At 39.2% G+C, this 22,700-nt stretch overlaps 1 protein-coding gene across 6 annotated transcripts in view; it reads right to left on the bottom strand.

Moving 5' to 3' along the window:
- Positions 1–22,700, bottom strand: part of CCDC146 (coiled-coil domain containing 146) — a 97,349-nt gene that overhangs the window by 39,628 nt on the left and 35,021 nt on the right. For 5 of the 6 annotated variants that reach the window (XR_010302128.1, XM_064142542.1, XM_064142541.1 and 2 more), the window contains exons 3-9: positions 16,878–16,960; positions 13,369–13,578; positions 7,786–7,843; positions 7,086–7,262; positions 6,058–6,131; positions 4,565–4,792; positions 2,819–3,005 (exon numbers count right to left, since the gene is read on the bottom strand). Coding sequence is in view for 5 of the 6 variants with exons in the window: in XM_064142542.1 (XP_063998612.1) it covers positions 2,819–3,005; positions 4,565–4,792; positions 6,058–6,131; positions 7,086–7,262; positions 7,786–7,843; positions 13,369–13,578; positions 16,878–16,960 (1,017 nt within the window). In the remaining variant the exon portion in view is untranslated. Of the gene's footprint in view, positions 1–2,818; positions 3,006–4,564; positions 4,793–6,057; positions 6,132–7,085; positions 7,263–7,785; positions 7,844–11,080; positions 11,160–13,368; positions 13,579–16,877; positions 16,961–22,700 lie in introns of those variants that run through there. The other variant, XM_064142546.1, reaches the window with a different exon arrangement.

Genomic DNA, 22,700 nt, shown 5'->3' with positions numbered 1-22,700 from the left:
AGGAAGAGTAAGTTTAGACTGGCTCTTAGGAAGTTCTTTAGTTGGAATGGGTTGCCCAGGAAGGTTGTGGATGCCTCCTCCCTGGGGGTGTTCAAGGCTAGGCTGGATGAGGTCTTGAGCACCCAAGTTTAGTTCAGAGATGTCCTTGGCCATGATAGGGAGGTTGGAGTAGATGATCTTTGAGGTACCCTCCAACCTAAGCCATTCTATGATCTGAACAATCCCACTACCACTACTTGCCTTATAAAACTTGTAAGGCAAAAGATTGCATCAGCCTCACATGGACTAACTTCTTACATTTAAATTTAAGAGTTTTTAATAAGTAAGAAATAAACACAGAAGATAGGTTACATATGCAGCAGATATTGTTCATCTGTAATTCATACAGGTGGGGAAAAGATGACACAGTATCACTGGAAGATATTCAAAGATAGTACACGCAATCCTACGGGATCGCTCCCAGATCTCAATCAGATGGTAAGTGTGCCAAACACTATCACTCAATGTAGCTAATGAGATGGTTTGCATTTATTTGAGATAATATTATAAAGTTAGATGTTCTTCTGCATTAAGGAAAGGGAAACAAGAGGAACAGTAAAAGTCCAACTGCAGAGTTACTTTGGTTTCAGCTGCAGCTCTGATATTTGATTTGACTTAGGTTTGCTAAAAGATCAATAAAACCTGTTTCTAGCAAGTAACTTCCACTCTTGTGAAGGGAATAAACACTGCCCTTATGTGGACCACCAGTTACCAGTTCTGATGTGTAGAAGGCTGCAGTGTCTGGAAGGAGGCATTTCCACATTTTCAAGATGAGATTCCATAGATGCTGACAGGTTTTTGAGTCTTAAAGTAGAAAACTCAAGTAAACACAAAACATGACTAAACTCAGGCAATTTTTGGCCTGGCTGAAGAGAAGGTATGCATGGAGAGGAAGAGGGGCTCTGCTCTGGGCTGGCAGCAGCTGGAGCGGCCAGTTCTCTTTCACACAGAATGTTGGTGTTTAGCAAGAGATGACCTTTCACAACTTATTGAGAAGAAAAACATATTTGAAGGAAGCATTCCTGTAATTTCCTCATTCTACAAACTGGTCATTTTGCACTTGGCATGTGGTTGAAAGTAAGAGAAATTTGGGGAAGCATCTAGAACTTCACAGAATGACAGAACTTTACAGGTTGGAAGGGACCTCCAGAGGTACAACCTCCCTGCCAAGGCAGGATCACCTAGGATAGTTTGCACAGGAATACATTCAGGTGGGCTTTGAAAGTCTCCAGAGAAGGAGTCTCCACAACCTCTCTAGGCAGCATGTTTCAGTGCTCCATCACCCTCACTGTAAAGAAGCTTCTCCTGATGTTGAGGTGAAATCTTCTATGTTCCAATTTGTAGCCATTGCTCCTTGTAATGTACTGTACTGATGTGCTGCTGCTTCTGCCACCATGTTTTTATATTAGCAATTAATTCTTGTGAATTTTCACTTGGAGCCACAATGGCTAAAAAGGAAATCCAGCATTCTAAGCAATTAAAGGACCTTCAACTGCTTAAAATATTTTAACTCTTCCTAGATGTGCTATCAAGTCTTTAAAAAAGAGTCCCAAGATAGGAGGCAAGCACCAAAAGAACAAGGGGACACAGTCTCAAGTTGTGCCGGGAGAAGTATAGGCTGGATGTTAGGAGGAAGTTCTTCACAGAGAGAGTGATTGGCATTGGAATGGGCTGCCCAGGGATGTGGTGGAGGCACCGTCCCTGGAGGTGCTCAAGAAAAGACTGGATGAGGCACTTGGTGCCAGTCTAGTTGACTGGCTAGGGCTGGGTGCTAGGTTGGACTGGCTGATCTTGGAGGTCTCTTCCAACCTGGTTGATTCTATGAAAAGCCAAGCAGAATCATGATTCCCACTCCAGAACTGCAGCTGAACAGCCCAAGCTGCAGAGGAGCATTGGTTTCACATTTACTCTTCTAAAAGAAACATGAAAGGAAGCAGAGAAAATACAGAGCATGGGAGGATGGGCTAAAAGCTAAAAAAAGGATACTGCCTGGCCTGTTTGTGTTAGAGTGGCAGCCTGCAACTTCTGGAGTAAAATACTTCTTAGAATTCCACTTCTGTGCCTACTGGCATTCCCTTTTCGTCACTCCCTACAATGATGCTACTTGCAAGACACACTTAAGCCTAGAGGGTAACCTAGTGCTAGCACTGAGCCTTTAGGAGTCTCATTATAAGCCTCTCCCTTTTGCAATGTGAAGGGGTTGGGTTTGGATTTCACCCAGGGCTGTGAACCTGAGCCATCAAGTTTGTTATGCCATTCAATTTGAGCATTATATGGGTGTGAACACTTGTGGTCCTCCCGCCAGGAATATTTCTTCAATAGAAATACTGGAAGAAATACGATTTCCCAGATTCTCTTAGCTGATACTGGACAGGAACTGAGTATATGGTTTAGGATCTAAGACTGGAATATGAGCCAGTCCTTTAATCAGCACTTCAAAAACCCAATGTGAAACTTTTTAGTGTATTTATAGAGCTTTTCACTTCTCCCAAGTGATTTTATACTACTAATAAATACACATATGACTTCAGAGGAACTTCAGTGAATCACAGAATGGAAGGATAGGAAAAAACTTCTGGAGATCATCTAGTGTTTTGATTACATCTGGAGCACACAGATGCTTCTCTGTCAGTGGTAGCAACACTCTCGACACTTCCACATGCCTAGAGGTTAAAATGGTCTTTTCCCCTTCCTCCTTTCATCACCAGTCAAAAGAATCCATAGCCAGATTTCTTGCAAGCAAATTCAGAATCCTTATGATGAACACATTCATACAGACCTCTAACTTTAGTCTTTCAAGCTGTGACTTATCTTCTTTCAAGGAATCATAAATCACATTCAGTTGTAATGCCATCTTTTTTAAATTTCTCAGTTCTTTATCTCTCTGCATTTGCTTGTGAAAGTAAATATCATGCTGCTTTTTTATCTCCAAGACACGTGTTTTTAAAGTATCTTCCAGAGCTGCTCTGCAGAGACAAATACAGAATTTAGGAACAGGTAACCTGACCAAAATATGCACACAAGCAGGCACAGCCATTTTAGTGGATTTTAAGCACTGCATCAGTAGGGCTAAGCAGCAAAAGAAACTCAATTGGACACAAATTACCTAAAAATTTAGCATTTTAATGATTTCAATCAATGATAATATTCCTAATGATGGCAATAAGGTTTCACAGTCCAGACTGAAGAGAAACTATTATAAGAAGAGAGCACACAGCATGAGAGATTTAGTCACTACTCTTCAATACAAAGCTTTGTAGCAAAAGACATGGTCATAAGTACAATTACACATCATCTTCTGCAAAGAAGGAATCATTTGAAGTTTTCATTGACTCAATAAACCTGTTTATTTTACTTCACCAAGTATATATAAGCTCATCATGAGCTTATATATACTTGGTGAAGTATATATGTTCAGTGAGCTGAACATTAGCCAGCAGTGTGCCCAGGTGGCCAAGACCAAGAGAGCCAGTGGCATCCTGGCCTGCATCAGGAATGGTGTGGTCAGCAGGAGCAGGGAGGTCATTCTGCCCCTGTACTCTGCACTGGTTAGACCACACCTTGAGTACTGCGTTCAGTTCTGGGCCCCCCCAGTTTAGGAGGGACATTTGAGATGCTTGAGCGTGTCCAGAGAAGGGTGACGAGGCTGGTGAGAGGCCTTGAGCACAGCCCTACCAGGAGAGGCTGAGGGAGCTGGGATTGTTTAGCCTGGAGAAGAGGAGGCTCAGGGGGGACCTTATTGCTGTCTAAAACTACCTGAGGGGTGGTTGTGGCCAGGAGGAGGTTGCTCTTTTCTCTCAGGTGGCCAGCACCAGGACGAGAGGACACAGCCTCAAGCTGTATCAGGGGAAATTTAGGCTGGAGGTGAGGAGAAAGTTCTTCACTGAGAGAGTCATTGGACACTGGAATGGGCTGCCCGGGGAGGTGGTGGAGTCGCTGTCCCTGGAGCTGTTCAAGGCAGGATTGGACATGGCACTTGGTGCCATGGTCCAGCCTTGAGAATTGTGGTAAAGGGTTGGACTTGTTGATCTATGAGGTCTCTTCCAACCTTGTTGATACTGTGATCATTGAGAGGGATATTAAAGAGATAATTAGTCATCCCCCACTGAAATTCAGGAGTACATAGGTGTAGAATACATGCATTTCATTTGAATCTGATTCTCATTTGAAAAGTAAAATATTTACTTTTTTTCCTGGTTCAATATACTTTCTGTGGCTTATAAATTAAAAAAAAATATTTTTTCTCTGGAGTGAGAAACCTTCTAAGAGATTTCCCTCTCAGAGCAAAATCCAGTTTCACTCTCTCAGGATTTTATCAAATGCTTATGCTTTTTGGTATCCTTCTTCAAGACAGATCCCAGAAGTCTGTACAAAACATTCTGAAATCGAAACCAAGCCTGATCATTTCTAATCTGTGCTGAATGCAGCATAAAACTTCAAAATACAAATAAGACAGCAGAAGAAATATTTCCTTGAGAACAGAGTTTTCCATTCACACTACATGGCTTATGTTTACTCCTCTAACCTGTCTAATAGGACTGCTGATTCCTTCTCTCTGCTGATTTCTAGGGACTTTGTCAAAGCAATGCATTCTTGTTCTTTGCTTTCCAGCAAAATTTGTTTCTCATGCAATTCTTTCATTACATCTTCTCTTTCTTGAAAAATCTCTTCACTCTTTTTTTCAATGTCTTTCAGAGTAGCTTTCAGCTCACCTATTTGGTGATTGAGGGCTTCTTTCTGCTTCTCTGCATCCCTGGAGATATATTTTAACAGAACAGTAGGGGTTAACATCTCCACCTGTACAGTTAAATGGCAAAATGCAAGCTGCCACTTTTCATGAACACACAAAATCATTTTAACACCACAACTATCTATATTATATGTTTATAAGCAGACTACATACAGAAAAAATCTTCAAAAACCAATACAATGCAACAATAAAATTTCAGACTGCCACTAACAGGATGTTCAGCACCGTGACAGTATTCCAAAGAGTTCTAGTAAACTGATTTCTGTCAATATGACACAGGTGTGATACTTCTAAACACAGTTTCTAAGACTGAAAACTCTGATTAGTTCACTCTGCAACGTGGCACAGCATAAAGACTCATTTAAGTCCTCACCTACAAATTGTACTGGTTTTTTGAAATTGCTCCTCTGTGACAACATAGGAAAAAGTTTTTATACTTGTGCTTCATTAAGCAGAATAGTGAGGAAAATGTAGAAGGAAACCATTACACAAGTTTTAAAACCGAGAAATTTAACACAGCCAGACAATTTCTATATTATAAAATAGGAACTGTGACTAGCAGACACAAAAACTTAAGTGCAACCCTGTGCCTGATCAGGGTACAAAAAACATCATTCACGTGAATAGCAATCGGACTGCTGGGGTTGTTGACTGACCTGGCTGAAACTACACAGTGCTAAATAGATTTTACACACAGAAAGAAGCATGTCATGCTTTGTGGGAGAGAAAACTCAGTTACACAAAAGAGAGAAAGGAAAATCTTGCTACTGCTTTACTCTGGCGAAATACTACAGATCAGAATTCACATCAGGAGCTTACAGCAATTCAGCTCTGACTAACGAACTGGTACTGCAGTATTAAAGGAGAATGATTATTTATCTCAGGCCAGACTATCAGTTGTGCAAGCTGCTGCTTTCAGTGAGGCAGCAGAGATCAGCAGATCAGCTGATGCACAGGCACTGAGGACCAGAAACTGTAAAAAGCCTAACTGCTAGATTCCATTACAAATCTACCGAGTGGATCTGATTAACAGTAACACAGCATGCTAATATGGTTAAGCAATTCTTGATCAAGCTTTCTTCTACAAATTCTTTGTTACACTTAAATTTGCAGTGGTTTTAGTGCACTGCATGCATTTTAAGTGGATTATAAACATTTTTTAAACACTGATCCTAAGATCATTCCAAAGCTATACTCAGTCATCTCTGTAACAAATGGATGAAGTCACCAATCCATATTCATGCACAGATTATTTATTAAAGCCATACCTTTTTTTCCGATTTAGCTTCTGAGTCTCTTTTCTGAGTTGTGTTGGAATACCAAGGATCTTAACTAGCTCACTCTAGCAACAAAACAGAAAGGTTAGATTAATAGCCTCAAAATCTGATGAGATTTCAAAGAAGTAACATGCACCTAGAATTGCTTGAGCTTGCCCCAGGGAATTGCAGCTGCTGCTTTTGAAACTAGGCATTGATAGTTATAATTTCATAGTTACAATTTTAATTTCTGAGGAAGCTGGGGTTGTTTAGCCTGGGGAAGAGGAGGCTCAGGGGTGACCTCATTGCTGTCTACAACTACCTGAAGGGACACTGTAGCCGGGTGGGGATTGGTCTCTTCTCCCAGACAACCAGCAATAGAACAAGGGGACACAGTCTCCAGTTGTGCTGGGGGAAGTATAGGCTGGATGTTAGGAGGAAGTTCTTCCCAGAGAAACTGATTTGCCATTCAAATGGGCTGCCCAGGGATGTGGTGGAGTCACCGTCCCTGGAGGTGTTCAAGAAAAGACTGGATAAGGCACTTAGTGCCATGGTCTAGTTGATTGGATAGGGCTGGGTGCTAGGTTGGACTGGCTGATCTTGGAGGTCTCTTCCAACCTGGTTGATTCTATGATTATGTCTGAAGATATAAATTATGCTTGAATATTATTAATACATCTGATCATTTTATCTTTCTCAAAGTCCTGCCGATGTTTTTAAATTCTCAGCAGACTCTGTGTTAACTGGGAACTGAGTGTCTGTTAGAGCAGCCTACAATAATACAACATATCAAACAAGTCCTTACAGAAACCATCTTTTAAATAAAACTCATGAGTATTATTATTTTCTGTAGGAATAATAATGGATATGGCACAGCAGCATGGGTTTTGCCAACTGAAAAATGGTGAAATGTCATTTAATAGCTTTGGAATGACAGACATTCAGAAGATTCATTTCCTTGGCCAAAGCACACACCCATATGCACATACATGCACACAGATTTCATTTCACACACACATACACAATTCATTTAGGGTTACTTTTAAAGAAGCCTGCTTCTCCAAGAGCTGGTCCTTTTCGTTCTCATCTGCTAACATCAGCTTTTGCTTGGATGAAACATCTTCCTTAATTGCATTAATTTCTGCTTTCTTTTGGATTACTTCTTTGCAGAGCTCATCACAATCCCCTTTCAACTGTTTCATTTTCTTTTCTATTTCCTTTAAAAACAAAGGAAAAGATCAGATTAATTTTATTTCCCTTCCTGTATTTTGTGGGTTTGTGATATTAGAGAATCATTAACATTGCTGACAACATTTTACAACAAAGTATTAAATGTAATTTTTTACCAGCCATGTTCATTCTGTCAACAACCAGCAAAATTTTATTTCCAACAAAACCACATCTGTTCATCAGGATTTGTAACTGTAAATGTATTTTCCACACTCACATCCTAGAACCGAAACCCTGCAGCCATCTTTATAAGCAGTATCCATCTGCTGAATACAGTAAAAATTTTCTTGAGTAAACTTCATGAAATCCAGATCTTTTCTGAATCAGTTGTATATTGCTTGTTCTAGAGTTACAACACCTGAAGGATAACATGTAGCCTCTCCTATGAAGTCTGTATTCCAGATTTTAAGTAAACTCTAGAGCTACACACGCTGTGAAAACAATTTCATTGCTGCTTTTATACGTTAGCTAACAACAGAAATCATGCTTTTTCTCATGCTTTGTACTTACTCTTTGTCTTGGAATTCTTTCATATTCATTTTCCAGGATGTTTTTTTCTTCTTGTAAACTACAGGAACAACAAATTAGTGACAAATATATTAGTAGTATGACAAATATTACTATAATATTTTAAACAGGATGAAAAGGAGAAGCCTGTCTTGTGTTAGACTAAAATGTATGATGAATTATCAAGAAAGACAACTGAAGGTTGCTGATTGGCAGCTGGGAAGTCCTGAATCACAGGCTGTACCTGTGCAGGCTCTTTCTGCAGTGCACACATCTAAATGTTTGATCATGATTTTTCTTACTCCTAACACCTCCTGCAGGGATGTATTTATGTTTGCATTTATCCCCAGGTAGTCTAAATGTAGAAATACATCAATATGGACAATCCCTATTCCCAGCACATGTTAGCAGAATTCCTAGTTGAGCTCCTTCAGAGTGGCATAATCACACTAATTATAATGAACATCCACCTCACACAAATACCTATAGCAGTTTGACTGTCACAAAATCTGATTAAATAAGTCCTGGAAAAACTGATCAAAGAGGTTGCATTGTTCGTCATCACTCCATGCTGTGCCCTCTTTAGTATCATGCCACATGATCAAAAAGCAATCTTCAAAACCAGGAGGGAGAGCAAAGTTGACACTTGTTTTGCTCTTGTTGCATTCCTCACTCATGAGGACAGATTCTTGTGGAGCTCTTCCAGTTTCACACAGACTTTTCCATCCAGAAAAGTAAAATGATTTGGACATTGCATTTTCTGTGACATAAATAAAGGCAACACTGAACAGCAGGCACCAAGGTACCTTAAGAGCTGGCAGTCAACTACTTCTGGACAAAACCAGTGAAGGTGAGAAAAGAAAAAGGGAGTAATAGAAAGAAGTTAAATCTCTGTCTTTTGAGCAATGAGTTTTGTCCAGCTGCCCCAGCCAAAAGTTAAACAGGTAACCCTATGCTAACATACCCAGGCCTCCTTACTGTCAGAGGTAAAAGTGGGAACTTCCAGAGGACAGGGCATCTGACAACCCATGGGCCAATTTTAGGAAGATACAGATTATCATCTGAAGATAACATATTTCTCTTTGTTGACTCCAGAAGAAAGCTAGAGTAATTAACTCAGATACAGATACCTTCAAAGATTTTAAGTTCAGTCTCTGATTTAATAGCTATGTGAACAGAAAAGGTGAGCAGAGAAAATCTGTTCTTTACATTTAGCACCTGAACTTTGTCATCTGAATCTTGTAATCTGTGATATAGGGACTTCAGTCTCATCACTGCCTATAAAATACCTAGAACGCAATCTCAGCAACAAACAAAATAGCTGCAGCTGGCATTAGGCATTTGGCATTTATAATCCCCAGGGGTTTATAGCCCTTCTGTGAGGAGTGCATTTTTCTACATCACATGGGTTTTATTATTATCATTATTATACCTATAACAATACACAGAATGAAATGATGAAACTCTCCAGTTTAAGCTTTAATGGTTTCCAATGATTCTCACATTATTTTATGTATTTTCATGAAGCTTTGTGGCAGTACTGTCCATGAAAAGCTATCATGGAAGCAGACATAAGGAGCTTCAAAAAAAGCGCTTGGAAAATTGGACCATTATTGAAAATACATTCCAAACTTTTCCCTGAGAGAGGTCTACAGCTGCAAGCTGACCTAGAAATAAAAAAAAACTAAGCCAAAGAGATTAAGAAATATAGTGGTAGTTGTCAACAGAGTGCAGCTCCTCAGCTCACAAAATAGCCAGCATGTTGTTATCATTACAAATCCCATCACCAACTCCTTCAGCTGCTCTGACCTGTGGAGTCAGGATTTCTGAGGAACCCACAGAAGGTGCTCAGCACCTCATAGCTAAATTTAGTGGCCACAGTTAGAAGATACCACAGCTGACAAGCTTCCAGCATGAGGTTCCTGTAAGGCTCTTAGCTGTAATTTCTATGCACTGGACAGCGCAGTCACGAGCCCAGTTGATAACTTTAACTACAACTCAATTTATTTTACTTATGGCTTGTAATTCTTTACTAGAAAAACTAGACCAAAACTTCACTTCTCACCTTCTAATTACTGAGTGACTAATCCTGAAATAATTACAAGCATTTAAATAATTTTCCATACTTGCAACACTTCTACAAGGACAAACTCAGTTTTGCAATCCTGACTTGGATTCAACAGTAATTCTGTGAATAGCCATTCTGCTACATGAAGAATTGACTGTGAGGGTTGTTAGACTGGAACTATGCTTCAAAATACAACTGATCTCCAGAATCAGACCTCTTTAACCTCACAAACTCTTGTGACAAATAATTTGATTAGAAAATAATTGCTTGCTTTAAAATAGATGGCTTAGATGATAAATTGGATTCTATATTTATTATATGTGTATTGTGACTGATGCTATTAGCTGACCAAAAAAGCATCTCTTTATTTTTGTCTCACAAACTAAGACTCTGTGCCTCACATGGCCATTAAATGAAAAAATTGTCATGCTAGAACAAATCTTTGCTGATCACCATTGATCCTTTCCTCTTTATTGTGCTAATCTGATTGCCTATACCCTTATTTACTGAAGCTTGTTCAGTCAGTTATCCAGTGAAAATTCAAGGTTCAGAACGCAGTTGTACCAGTCCTGGTACAAATGCCTAATAGTTTTTGAGATGAAGAATATACCAGAAGTCAGCTATGACTTTGGGGTAGTCCCAGTAAAATCCTTCCAATTGGTGTGTTAGACACACTAGCAACAAGCCCAGCATAACCATACAGCAGAACAGGAACACAAACTGGAAGAGGAGGTACACACCTACATGGGAGAACCTCATACCATGCAGTCTCTCTCTGGATTACTTCCTTGACAGCTGAAGTGCACTATTTAAGCTATGAGAAAAATCACAGAATTTCTGAAAACCTGCTGATACGGCAGTGCTGAAACCCATTAAAATTTACTCTTGGAGTGCTGACTGTTTGTTGAAATAGTAAATACTTAAAATAGAAATATCCCCTTCAGTTGTTGCAAAAGCTGATTAATCTGGGAAAAAAAAACTGTTTGCAAATAGGAGATCAAATATGGACAAGAGGATACAGAATACTAAGGGACCTTATGACAAAACATAACTTTGCTGATGTTATGGTATATCTAAATGACTCTTCAAGAGAAAAAGTTTACTGTTGTCAGATTTGGATCTGAATGCCAAAAGGGTGCTAAGTACTCTTAGCTATCACAGAACGTGAACTGAGGCAGGAAGTAAAGGAAGCAGAGACTAAAGAGAAGATTCAAAGAAAGAAAGGCTTACAGACACAGGGGAGCCGATCTGCTGAAGCTCTCACTTCAAGCTCAGTGGTCTTGCTCAGTAGACAAGATTCAAAACTTCTAAGAAAAGGATAAAGCAATAGATAAAACACAGAGATATTGCCCTCAAAAGCTTCTCCCCTCCATATTCCCCACCTGCTCTACCTAAATAAGCAACATGTTTGTTTTCAGACTAAACAAGAATTAGTCAAAACTCTCAGAAGAAGTTCCCTTATAAGTGCCAAGCACAGCTGGGGCTGTATTAACAAAGTTGGACAACATGGGAAAGTGTGCTCCAGGGAGATGAGGGCCAAGAGAAGTCTGACCATGAGGACCTGTTCTTCTGAGTGATGAGGGAAACCAAGAAGTTACCTAACAGCACACTACTAGTATCTTTGATGCAGCTCTCCCTCTGGGATGCCAGCCATGCACACTGAGATTTCATAAGACATTGCTTTATCATTTGTATCAGCCATACCAGTCCTCATTTCACATCAATGTTTCTGTTGGATTACCTGCTACTCACAGCTCTACTCTGGACATTCGTTTCCACTTTCTTTCACAAGCACCAAACCCATCCCTTCTTTACAAATATGTAGAATAAAAAAAATTAAGAGCATCAGATGTTCACTCTCTCATCCAATACATGAAATGAAGCTTGCATGAGCCAGGTTCAAAAAAGAAAGAGGTGGCAGTTCTTGTGTAGTCAACCTGTGGAACTCATTGCCCCAGGTACTGCAGTGCCAGAAGTTTAGTCAGCTGATAGGACATGAGAGAAGTCCAAGGAAGAGGGGTCAGCTGAGGATTCCGAAATACAGGGGACTATATCTGACTCATGAAATCCTTGCATCACAAATAGCTGGGGCCTGCACTCGTGGGTGTTATTTGATACTGTTCCATGTGGACCTCTGATCAGACTGCAGCTGGGTTTGATCTAATGCAGTACAGAGAAGGAAACAGAGGAAGTTTCTTATTACAACAAAAGAACATTTCTCAAAGTATGACAGACCCAAAAAGTGTGTTTTTAATTGGCAAGATAGGATATTAAATTCATATACAGAAATTAATGCAGTCAATGTGCAAGGGTAATTGAAACAATACCTTAACTGTTTCATGTGAGATAGAAACCATCTTTTACTATACTGTGTTTTCAAACTACAGTCAAATGACCCCTAAACATATAAATCCCCATCACACTTTTGAGAAGTGACAACAAAAATCAGTTTAAAATGTTCATGAGCTGTGAGAACAAATGTGTGAAAACATGATATTTTGAAGAGCTCATTTCTGGACTTCTTGGAAATTGCAGTAAATTCTGTATTTAATAATTATTTCAGGAAAGTTCACATTGCTTAGTTATCTCATAGCACATAATTTTTTCCAGATGTTTTTCATGTTTTTTTTATTTCTCCCACTCCCAATTTGCTTCTCTCTCAAGTTTCTTTCTCACTTAGAGCAAACACATCACTCTAAAAAAAAATAAAGAACTGCCAGAAAAATCTGCTCCATGCCATTTGTTCAGTGCCCCTGCTCCCCTTGCAAAGAAATAGCTCTAACTGCTGAGATGCTAACGTTAGTTATTTGTATGTGTCAACTACACTACATCTGGATTGAAGATGGGTGAAAATAGCAGACTCCACAGAAAGAAAAAGTAAATTCATTTCCATAGTTTAAAAATACAATAGTATTGTTTGTAATATTACTAGAAAAGCTTCAATGCATCACACTGATATATGCAGATAATTAAAATATACACAATAGCAACCTTGTTCTGTACCTTTCTCCCTTTACAGCAGTGTCAAATATTCACTTCTTTCATAGCCAACTTTTCATTTTCCACCATAGGAATATACAATGACTTCTTCTTCAAATATCTGACTAGAAAAAAATGACTACACTGTTCTTCTGATGTTAAAATAGCACTGAGTCTGTTTATGATTTTTTCAATAAAATCTCAGTCACCAGGTCTCTGAGACACTTTAATCATACATATTAAAGGCATCCCAGACTACCTAGACATTAAAATGTACTGGATTGCATGATTAAACAGCATTTCAAAGGACACCACAGCATGGTTTAAAGTTACAATGATCTCCAAATTTTGTACCAGGGTAATTTTATCCATCACTGATATGTTGCTGTCACTAGGGAAAGGCTTTGGCAATTTATTTAACAAAAGCCACCAAGCTATATGCCCACGTGAAAAGGAGAGGAGATCAGATGGCATTCTCTGTTACTACCTAGCTAGATAAGCTAAGATAAAACGAACAGTGTTTGACACACATCACCTACCATTCCATTCGGAACTGAATCTCATACTCTCGGTCTTTAATGGCCTTGTATTCATTTTGGCAACCAAGAAGTTGTTGCCTTATTTGGGAAACTTCACTGGAGGATTCTTCAGGGAACTGTTCTGCTTTTTCCAGTTCATGTTGCTGCTGTTCCAGTTCTACAGTAAGACGTTTGGCTTCCTGCAACAGCTGGATCTCAGATTCCTGTAAACTATATTAAACACAAAAATTCAGAAACTGACATTAAGAAGCATAAGATTTGTATTTATCTACCTGTAATATTTAATGGAAGACTTTCAAGATTAAATGGGATTAAGTTCTGAATAATCTGGTCTGATATCCTAGCTGACCTTGCCTTGAACAGGAGGTTGGATCAGAGATCTCCTAAGGTCTGTTCAAACCTGAATTATTCTGTGGTGCTATGAGAGCAGTGGAATCTGATATGGATTTTTTTTTTCTGGGCACCTGGACCTGGGGTGAGCTTCTCTCATCTAGTGGTGAACTAGTTTAATTTATGTTTAGTGTTTCCTGGAACTGGGGAAGAGACAAGGGATATGTTTTATCCTAAGAAATGCTAAGGGCTGTATATGAATCAACATAAAGACCAGTAGCAGAGAAGTATTCACTAGGACAAGGTCCAGTCTGGGCTCTAAGACACTCCTAAGTTCTCTGTAAATACTGGGACACTTATCAGTACTGAGCTGCATGTAGCTATTGCTGCAGTGTTACCAGGATCTGAAGTAACTCACTTAATGACATACAAGACTATTGGACCTCTGTGGAAGCTCACCATAAGGCTTGCTGCCATGGTCAGTTATCTGATCAGACTTGTATCACCCAAGTCTATCTTCACAGAAACAAAACTGTAATGCTTTCTCAATGGTGGGAGACTGAAGCTCATTATGTACTTAGGCACCTATCTAATGATAGCTGAAAAGCTCTTAGTAGATTGATTAGCCTTAGAGGGACCTATGGTATGAAAAGTCATACATACTGTACAACATATAAATCTGTTCTTGATGCTACAGAAATCATTGTGCATGCTTCTGACTTATTAAAATACTGTCATTTTGTATAATGGTGTACTAAAATTAACCACAAATGATGTGGAAGAATAAAGAACTATCACTTGCCATTTATTAATGACTTTATTTTTTTTCTAAACAAAATACCTTATAATTTCTAATACTGAGGAACTCTACACATAATTTTTACTTCAGAGATGACCTTTATGGCTTACTATCAACATCAAAATTACCTATCATACTGAGGAACAGAGCTGAGATGGTAACTACAGAAACAAACACCATACAACTGACTGCTCTGTAGCAGCATAGCTGAAACAATATAGCAGAAGTTTTGGGTTGTGTAACATTTCTACTTAGGTAACCACTTCCTTTTTTAAACCAGAAAGCAAGGAAACCACTGACATCAACAGAAAATAGCGTGCCTGTATCACGAACAAGTAACTTCATGTGTGATGTACTTACAAAGTAACTTTTGAAGGGCAAAGTAAACTGAGATCAAATTCAACTGCAGTAAGTGAAAAAAAAAAGTTACTGCTCCACAGAATTGTACTGCACATGTAAGGCTGGAGAATTAAAAATCCATGGAGTTGTGTTGGCTGGAAAAGACCACTGTATCAAAAAGCACACATATACAAAACCTGTCATCAGGGTTTCCTTGACAGTCAACAGAGATAACCAGGCACTTACAGATGTCCATTAAAGGTGGAAATGTGTGATCACTATTTATTTCTACTGACAGATAAGGGACTTCTGATACCTAGTTCAGACATGCATGCCTACTGCCACATGTGAGTGGCAAGAAAATCCCACTTTTGATCCATAGATTCATAGAATGGTTGGAAGGATCCCTTGGAAGGGACCTTAAAGATCATCCAGTTCCATCCCCCTTGCCATGGGCAGGAACACAAAGCTTTATTCAACCTGATATCTGAGAAGTCCTTAAATTATGCCAGAAATGATGGTCAGTTTTTGGTAATGGATATCTCATGCTTTCTTTCAGCAGGGAGAACAATTTATCTGTGGTAATCAGCCTTCATGCATGTGTTGACATTCTGCTTCCACACATGCCTACATCTACACGAAGAATGTGACACCCTTCTCTCTGATCCACTTTCACACGTCTGTGAGAGCCTCAGAAAGAATGAGAGACAGAATCTACCATCTCATGGTTTCAAGCTTTGGTGCATGGTGTTTACTGCAGTTTTGTGTGCAACAGAATAAACACCTAAGTCCTGTCCTAAGGCCATATTCCAGTTATTATACACACAAAGGAAGTGTCTTTGCATAAAAGAATGTTCTATATAAAAGAATACAATACAAATATACAAAACACATAGCAACATGCTTGTCATTTTTCCAACCAAAGGCTGGTTTTGAACTAACACTAGACCAAAGTCAGCCAAGTTCAGAAGATACCGAATTGAACAATGGTAGTGGTAGAAACCTTCTTTAACAACTAATCCAACGCCACATAGTATGTTTAGTTCTGAGCATCATGAAAATGCTTCCTGCATTTTCTAGGGAGCTGGATTGATTTAGCAGTGCTGTTTTTCATTTTGCTTTCCAAAAATATTTGCTATGCAGTAATCTGAATAAAGTCAGATGACTTTTTACAAAGCTGTATTCCAACTCCTCCTTTTATTAAGATGAAACTAGAAGATTCAGCTAACTTCAAGAAAACTTGCAGGTTTAGGATTTTGGGAAACCCTTCTCAAAGTCCTTTACAGTACTTGGCACTTGTTGCTATTCAGGTTGCCAGAAGGCACACCAAAGCCCACTATAAACCAAGTAAGCATCTATGACCTGAATTACATTTGGAATCCTTAAATTGGGCTTTAGCTTCAGTCACAGAATAGCCACAGCTCTGTGACAAGCAGAATAGCTTGAATAGGTTTTGATGCAGGCTGCCATGGAAATTGGGCCAACACACTGTGAATGTGGTGAATATTATGATACAGAAATATAACAGGAATACTCATGTTGATTTTACTGATAATTATGGGTATATCATAGGTAATCTCAAGGTTCTCAGTCACAAATACTAATGTAGCATTGCAGTGCTTGCAAAAGGCCTGCTGTGTGCTGTGACACTGCCCATTCTCCTTTGAGAAAAGAGCCTTTAGCTTCTGTAGCTGCTCTCTACAGCATTAGCTCAGCAGGTCAGAAGCTTTCCAGGTTACAATTCTGGTCACATGATCTTCAACATGACCTATTTATTTAAGCTTGAGTATGATCTGTTACAATTTATGCTTCCCTCCACTGCCATTATTATAATGTTTATATTTAAAACAAAGTTATTGTTCAAACAAGTGTTTAAATATTCCAAATTACATTGAACATTCCTATTAAACATGATTTTCAAATTTGTGTCCTTGCTTCCTCTTTATGAATAATTACTGTGAGAAAGCCTTAAATGAACAGAAAAATTACCTTCAACATGTAATGCTTTGGCTACTTAAAGTTGAAAAAAATATTATTATACCTTATCACAGTCTTATGCAGCAGGGTGTACTTTTCTTTCAGCTCATTTACTCTGGTGCCTGTGATTTTTCCAGTAGAAAACAGCTATGGAAGGGAAACAGACAGTTATGAAATCTGCTCAACACTAATGTTTTCATCCTGCCGCAAGTTTTTGTAACTATAATTGGCAGTCTTGTTGTTTATACAGTCTCTGGTGACATACCAAATGAAACACAACCAAACCAAGTACAGAGATGAAAAATGCTTATTTACATCATAAATCAAAGCACAAACACACAGAATGCATCTGTCACAACTACAGTGCTGTCCACACCATCATTCCTTCTCTGATTTTCTGTCTCTGCTAACATGTTGTGAAAATTCTGCCCTGAATTTGAAATCAGGCTCTAAGTCACCTGTTTTCCACACTGCTTAATTGAGTCAGTTTTCCTCTATAGCAGGTGGCATTCACAGGTAACATGCTTGTAAAACAGAGGATCTGGGCTCACTCTGGATCATCCCCAGGCCATGGAACTCACTGCTTTCATGTCTGTGCAGGCTTTTGGCAAACAGCAAAATCAAATCACTCTGCTTATTTAGTACGACACTCTCAGCCTGCCCCCATGGCTGAGCTTCTCCAGTGCTCTGATCATCTTTGTAGCCTCCTCTTGACCCAGTCCAACAGTTCCATGTCCCTCTTATACTGGGTGCACCAGAACCAGATGGTAGGGTCTCACAGAGCAGAGGGGCAGAATCCCCTCCCTGTCCTGCTGCCCTCACTGCTTTGGATGCAGCGCAGCACACAACTGCCTTCTGGCCTGCCAGTGACTATTGCTGGCTTATGGGGAGTTTGTCGTCAACTTGATGTCAACCAACATCATTGTTGGCAGCTGTTTGATTTAACTTTATTAAAGACCCATTGCAAATATTTCATGGTAGCAAAGACAGCCTTTGCTGTCTAAGGCCCTGAGAAAAGAAAAGGAGATCAACCTTTCATATGTTTGCATGAGATTAAAGATAAGCAGCTCTCATGTGTTTATTTTGGCATCCTTTATGATCCAAAGACACCATTCACTGAAGTTCACAATACTAACTAGCTCTTTTGCAAGAAAGATAATAACTCCCTATCTTAATCCATTTATGACTTACACTCCTATGTAGGTATAGTTGTCATGTTTGGGTGGTACCTAACTAATGGCTTTTCTCCATACTCCTCTGATGTGTGCCTGCTAGTGCCTCTTGTCTTATTGCAGATCTATACTGTATTTCACAATGCTTCTGCAAAAAGAAACTTCCTTGTCTTTGAGGCTATGTCTTCTTTATTACATCCATAAGCTTTTTTACTTAATTTCTCAGTTCAATTCAGAGTGAAGTTCTCTATGCCAATAAGACTGGTCCTGTACCACATGAAGACACATAGCTTTGAATCCTACATAAGGCAGAGTGTATGGATAGCAATTTAGCATGTTAAAGGGAGGTAGATGTCTGTGAAAAGTATCATCACCATATAGTTCCCATTACCATGACTTTATCTGGAGAGTCATCAGAGAGTCAGTGCTGGGCTACTCTAATCCCAGGATTTGTTACTACCCCTCAGCACACTGGTTTTCTCCAAGATTCTTGGGAATGCAGAAAGGAACTCAATTACCACTCAAGGGGAAGAAAATCTGTTGTGAAAGAAGCGAGGAAAAGCACGAGCCTGCTGTAGGAAAAAAGGTACTATTTGTGGAGATAAAAGCAGGCAAGGGCTCATGCCTCTGATATATAAATATATACTGCTTTCAAGGCTGCTTTTCCCACAGATGTGAGAGCAGGTTATGTATGCATGAAGTGAACCTCTGAAGCTATGTTAGCTGAATCAACAGATGCTCCCAGAAATCCACTGGATTCCTAGAATGAGGCTAGCAATTGTTTTCCTGATAACATTTCTGTCACGCTGATGACAATGCCTGAACACATTGCCTACTGATAACAAAAGTAAAGCCAGGCCTGGAAGGACACTAAGTATCCACTTGGACTTGGAACTATAGCATATAGTTACATATATATAGCATATATATAACAGTCAGTAGAAAATTGATAACATTTTTTGAAAAATATTCTGAAAAGGTAGGGGTCACCTTCCTTTAGAGCCACCATTCAGGGAACAGGACAAAGGGTAGAGCCTAGCTTGTTTGCCACCAAGGGGCTGAGAAGTTGAGTTTTCTAACTGAGGTGGCTTTGGTTCCTACTACTATCTAGAATGGAATTAGAGCTGAGAAACTGATAGTCCTTCCATCTTCTGAAAAGGCTGTTCACAGCGTTGAAGCAAACCACCTCTTGTGGCCATGGGCATCCTCTAGCTTGATGGCAAGTTACAGTAACTCTAATAGCCTCTCCTACAGTTTCTCCTCAGGATATTTAACACTTCATTCCATTACATCTAATCTAGCACATTTGGCCTTTCTATCTTGTAATCACAGACCTTGCCTATCCCTTATCTGTGGAGATACACTTCTGCCTCTGACATTCCATTCCAGGTCATTGCCTTATACATTTTTTTTTAACAAGGACAAACATTATATGGTAGAAAACAATATTAGCTTGTTTCAGTGTAGCAGTCAAAACAGCATTTGGAATTCTGTACAGCAGCCAGATTATCTTATTTTTGTAATCATGTTTGTACTTATATCTACTAGTTATTAAGTAAAAGCGATACTATATACACGATGTCCATTCTAAAAGGCATATACAGAAGTCGTCATAAAAACATATTAAAATGCAGCACAATCATAGAACAGTCTGGGTTGGAAGGGACCTCCAAAGGTCATCTAGGCTAACCCCATACAAGTTAGTAAAAAAGGTCTACTTGGAATTAAGTGAATACTCCCTTGCCTGGTGTTTTTCACCTCATCCAGAATAAACCTTATTTTGCAGTCAAGTGCATAAATTTGCATGACAGAAGGCTCTATGGAAGAAGGTGTACCTAACACCTCAGAGTTTCAGAAAAGGAGTTCTTGGCAGAGAGCATTAACATCTTGTGTACAGGTCAGTGTCAGAGTCCTCAGATACAAGAAGGATGTGGATGTGCCAGAGAGTGTCCAGAAAAGGGCCACTGGGATGATCAGAGGGCTGCAGCACCTCTCCTACTAAGACAGACTGAAAGAGTTGGGGCTGTTCAGTCTGGAGAAGAGGAGGCTCTGAGGTGACCTTATTTTGGCCTTTCAGTATCTGAAGGGGGCTTACAAAAAAGCTGGGGAGGGACTTTTCAGGATATTGGCAAGTGACAGGACTAGGGGGAATGGAGTGAAGCTGGAGGTGGGTAGGTTCAGGCTGGCCGTGAGGAGGAAGTTCCTCACCACGAGAGTGGTGAGAGCCTGGAATGGGTTGCCCAGGAAGGTGGTTGAGGCCCCATCCAGCCTGGCCTTAAACACCTCCTTGTGGTCCCTTCCAACCCTGACTGATTCTATGAGATACCTGCAAAATCTAGAACCAACGGCCTTGCAAAGATTAAAAAACAAACAAACAAACACACAAACCCCCACTCCAACTTAAAATCTCAAAACAGCCAAATTTTTATAGGCAAAACAATTTGATTAATTCCTAATAATTGCAACATGGAAATTTAATGTAAAGAAACAGATCCTATTTCTAGCTTTTTTACTACTTGTAAAAACATTTGAGGTTTAGCAACATATATTTGAATATGTATTGAGTCAAAAAAAACACTCTACTTTGGCATCAGTGAGTATTAGAGCCTCCAGCTTTCAACCTTATGTTTTATGGCCATTTTGTTCTGCTTTGTTGGATGGACATTAACCAATCTTTCTATTAAACAACACCAACAACACAAACCAACCAATCAAAAAAAAAAAAAAAAAAAAAAAAAAAAAAAGCTGTGTACAGGACTAATATCCCAAGTTTTGAAAAGAAGTTCCTTCCATTTCACTCCTGTCTGCCTTCCAAGACACACTCAGATTTCAGTTTATTGCTTGGAAGATGTCACATTGCTGGGCTAAGTTTAATGGTACTTCTCCATAGTTCCACTAATTGTGTTGCTACACTGAAAAAAGAACAAGTGAGAAGATAGTGAGGAAAAGAAATCCATGCCATTTGTATTTAAATATATTTCACTTTTCTCAGTTTTTTATTCTCAAGATACAATGAGATGGGATCCCACTCCTTTTTAACACACTTAAAACTGATAAATTATCTAGATAAGCTAAAATAGAATTTTCTTCTCTAAACGGGGAATTAATGGAAAGTTGAAGATTGGGCTGCTAACAGAGGGTTGCCTGGCAACTTTCTGTTTTCCTTTTCCCCATACACCCACCAATGGAATTACATAAAAAGCATCCATGGAAGGACTATCTTACTACTGGATTTACTTCTATTGTTCCTTCTTAATTTAAAATTTCTGTCATTTTTTTTTTACCCTACTAAGTTACCCTTTCCTTTACCTTACACTTATCTTTAACTGATTAACAGGAGTGCAGCTTTCTAACCTTGCTACATTTTTTTTATATTACCACCAGGAAAACAGGACATAACAAATCCAAACCAAATCCCAAACTGAATTCCAAACCATATTTATTTCCTTCAATCAGTGAAAAAAATCCAGCAAGTAAAGTACTTGATAATCCTATCCTATGAAAATGACTGTGGAGTAGTTTGCTGAAAAGTGGAAAGGGATGGGAGGATTTTCCTAGCAGAAAAAGGTGTGTTTTCTGGCTCTGGGAAGGAACATTTTAAGTAAAGGAATCCATGAAAAACCCAGAGAATGCTTATGCTCCAATAGCTGCTCTGTACACCTGCATAATTCTTCCCTATATATATACAAGTAGTAAGCTTAAATTTGTTTGCTACAGCAGCTCCCCATTGGAGCTGTCTTAAAAATCTCTCAAGATGCCAAGAAGATGTGAGCATACTATGAAGATACACACAACGTGAAGGAGCTATTGTGTACTCTTCCAGCCTGACTTCAGGTCCACTAGTCGCTGCATGTGAAGGTTGGAAAGCTGGAAGGTGAAATACTGGTAAAGAGGAGAAAATGTCAGAATATGAATGATAATTAAAACCATGAAAGGGAGAGGACTCACTTGGTAAATGAGGTACTCTTCCGTGTGAGCACAATTAAGGAAATCCAAACCCACTACATCAGCACCTCCTCACTCACCCATTAAGGTAGGCTTTTAAGTTCTCAGCCTTAACAGATTGTATTCAGTATTTTGTGACAGTCAGTTTGAAGCAATACACTCATCTGGAATTTCAAAACAAGTTCTCTGTACGTCAAATGTGATATAAATAAGACCTTTTGAAATTTCCTGTTTGAAATTTAAGGCATTTAAAGCTTCTTTTGGACCCTCTGTAACTGAATAAAACTAAGCCAGCTTTTAAACTTAAAGAGATCTGAATGTTGTTCTAACTTCTCGAACTTCAGATAAAGTGCAATGAGAAAAGCATGGAAGATAAATATAGCCACTACCAAGAAATGACTGATTAACATCAATTACTCATTATGAAAGTGAAACACTTGAAGGCTTCCTAGGAAAGACTCACTTTCAGCAAAGATCTCAGAGAAATAATGCAGCTAACATGTGCTTCTAATTAAGTTTGCAAAATAAGTAAAAAATATTCTAAGCTAAAAAGAATGATACTTTCCACCTCTCGTTCTAAACTGCAGGGTTTACAATGATACCAAAACACTGTGAGTATACTCAATGCTGTTTTAACACAGAATAGAAAACTTTTTCTAGTACTTATTTCAAACATCCCTGGCTGAGAGGGACCTGGGAGTGCTGGCTGACAAACAGCTGAACATGAGCCAGCATGTGGCATGGAAGGCCAAAGACATCTTGGCTGCGGC

The sequence above is a fragment of the Pogoniulus pusillus genome, chromosome 4, assembly GCF_015220805.1.
Source record: "Pogoniulus pusillus isolate bPogPus1 chromosome 4, bPogPus1.pri, whole genome shotgun sequence".
Classification (NCBI taxonomy): Eukaryota; Metazoa; Chordata; class Aves; order Piciformes; family Lybiidae; genus Pogoniulus; species Pogoniulus pusillus.
Note: the sequence above shows the minus strand (reverse complement) of the source record. Positions and strands in the feature narration are given on the sequence as shown.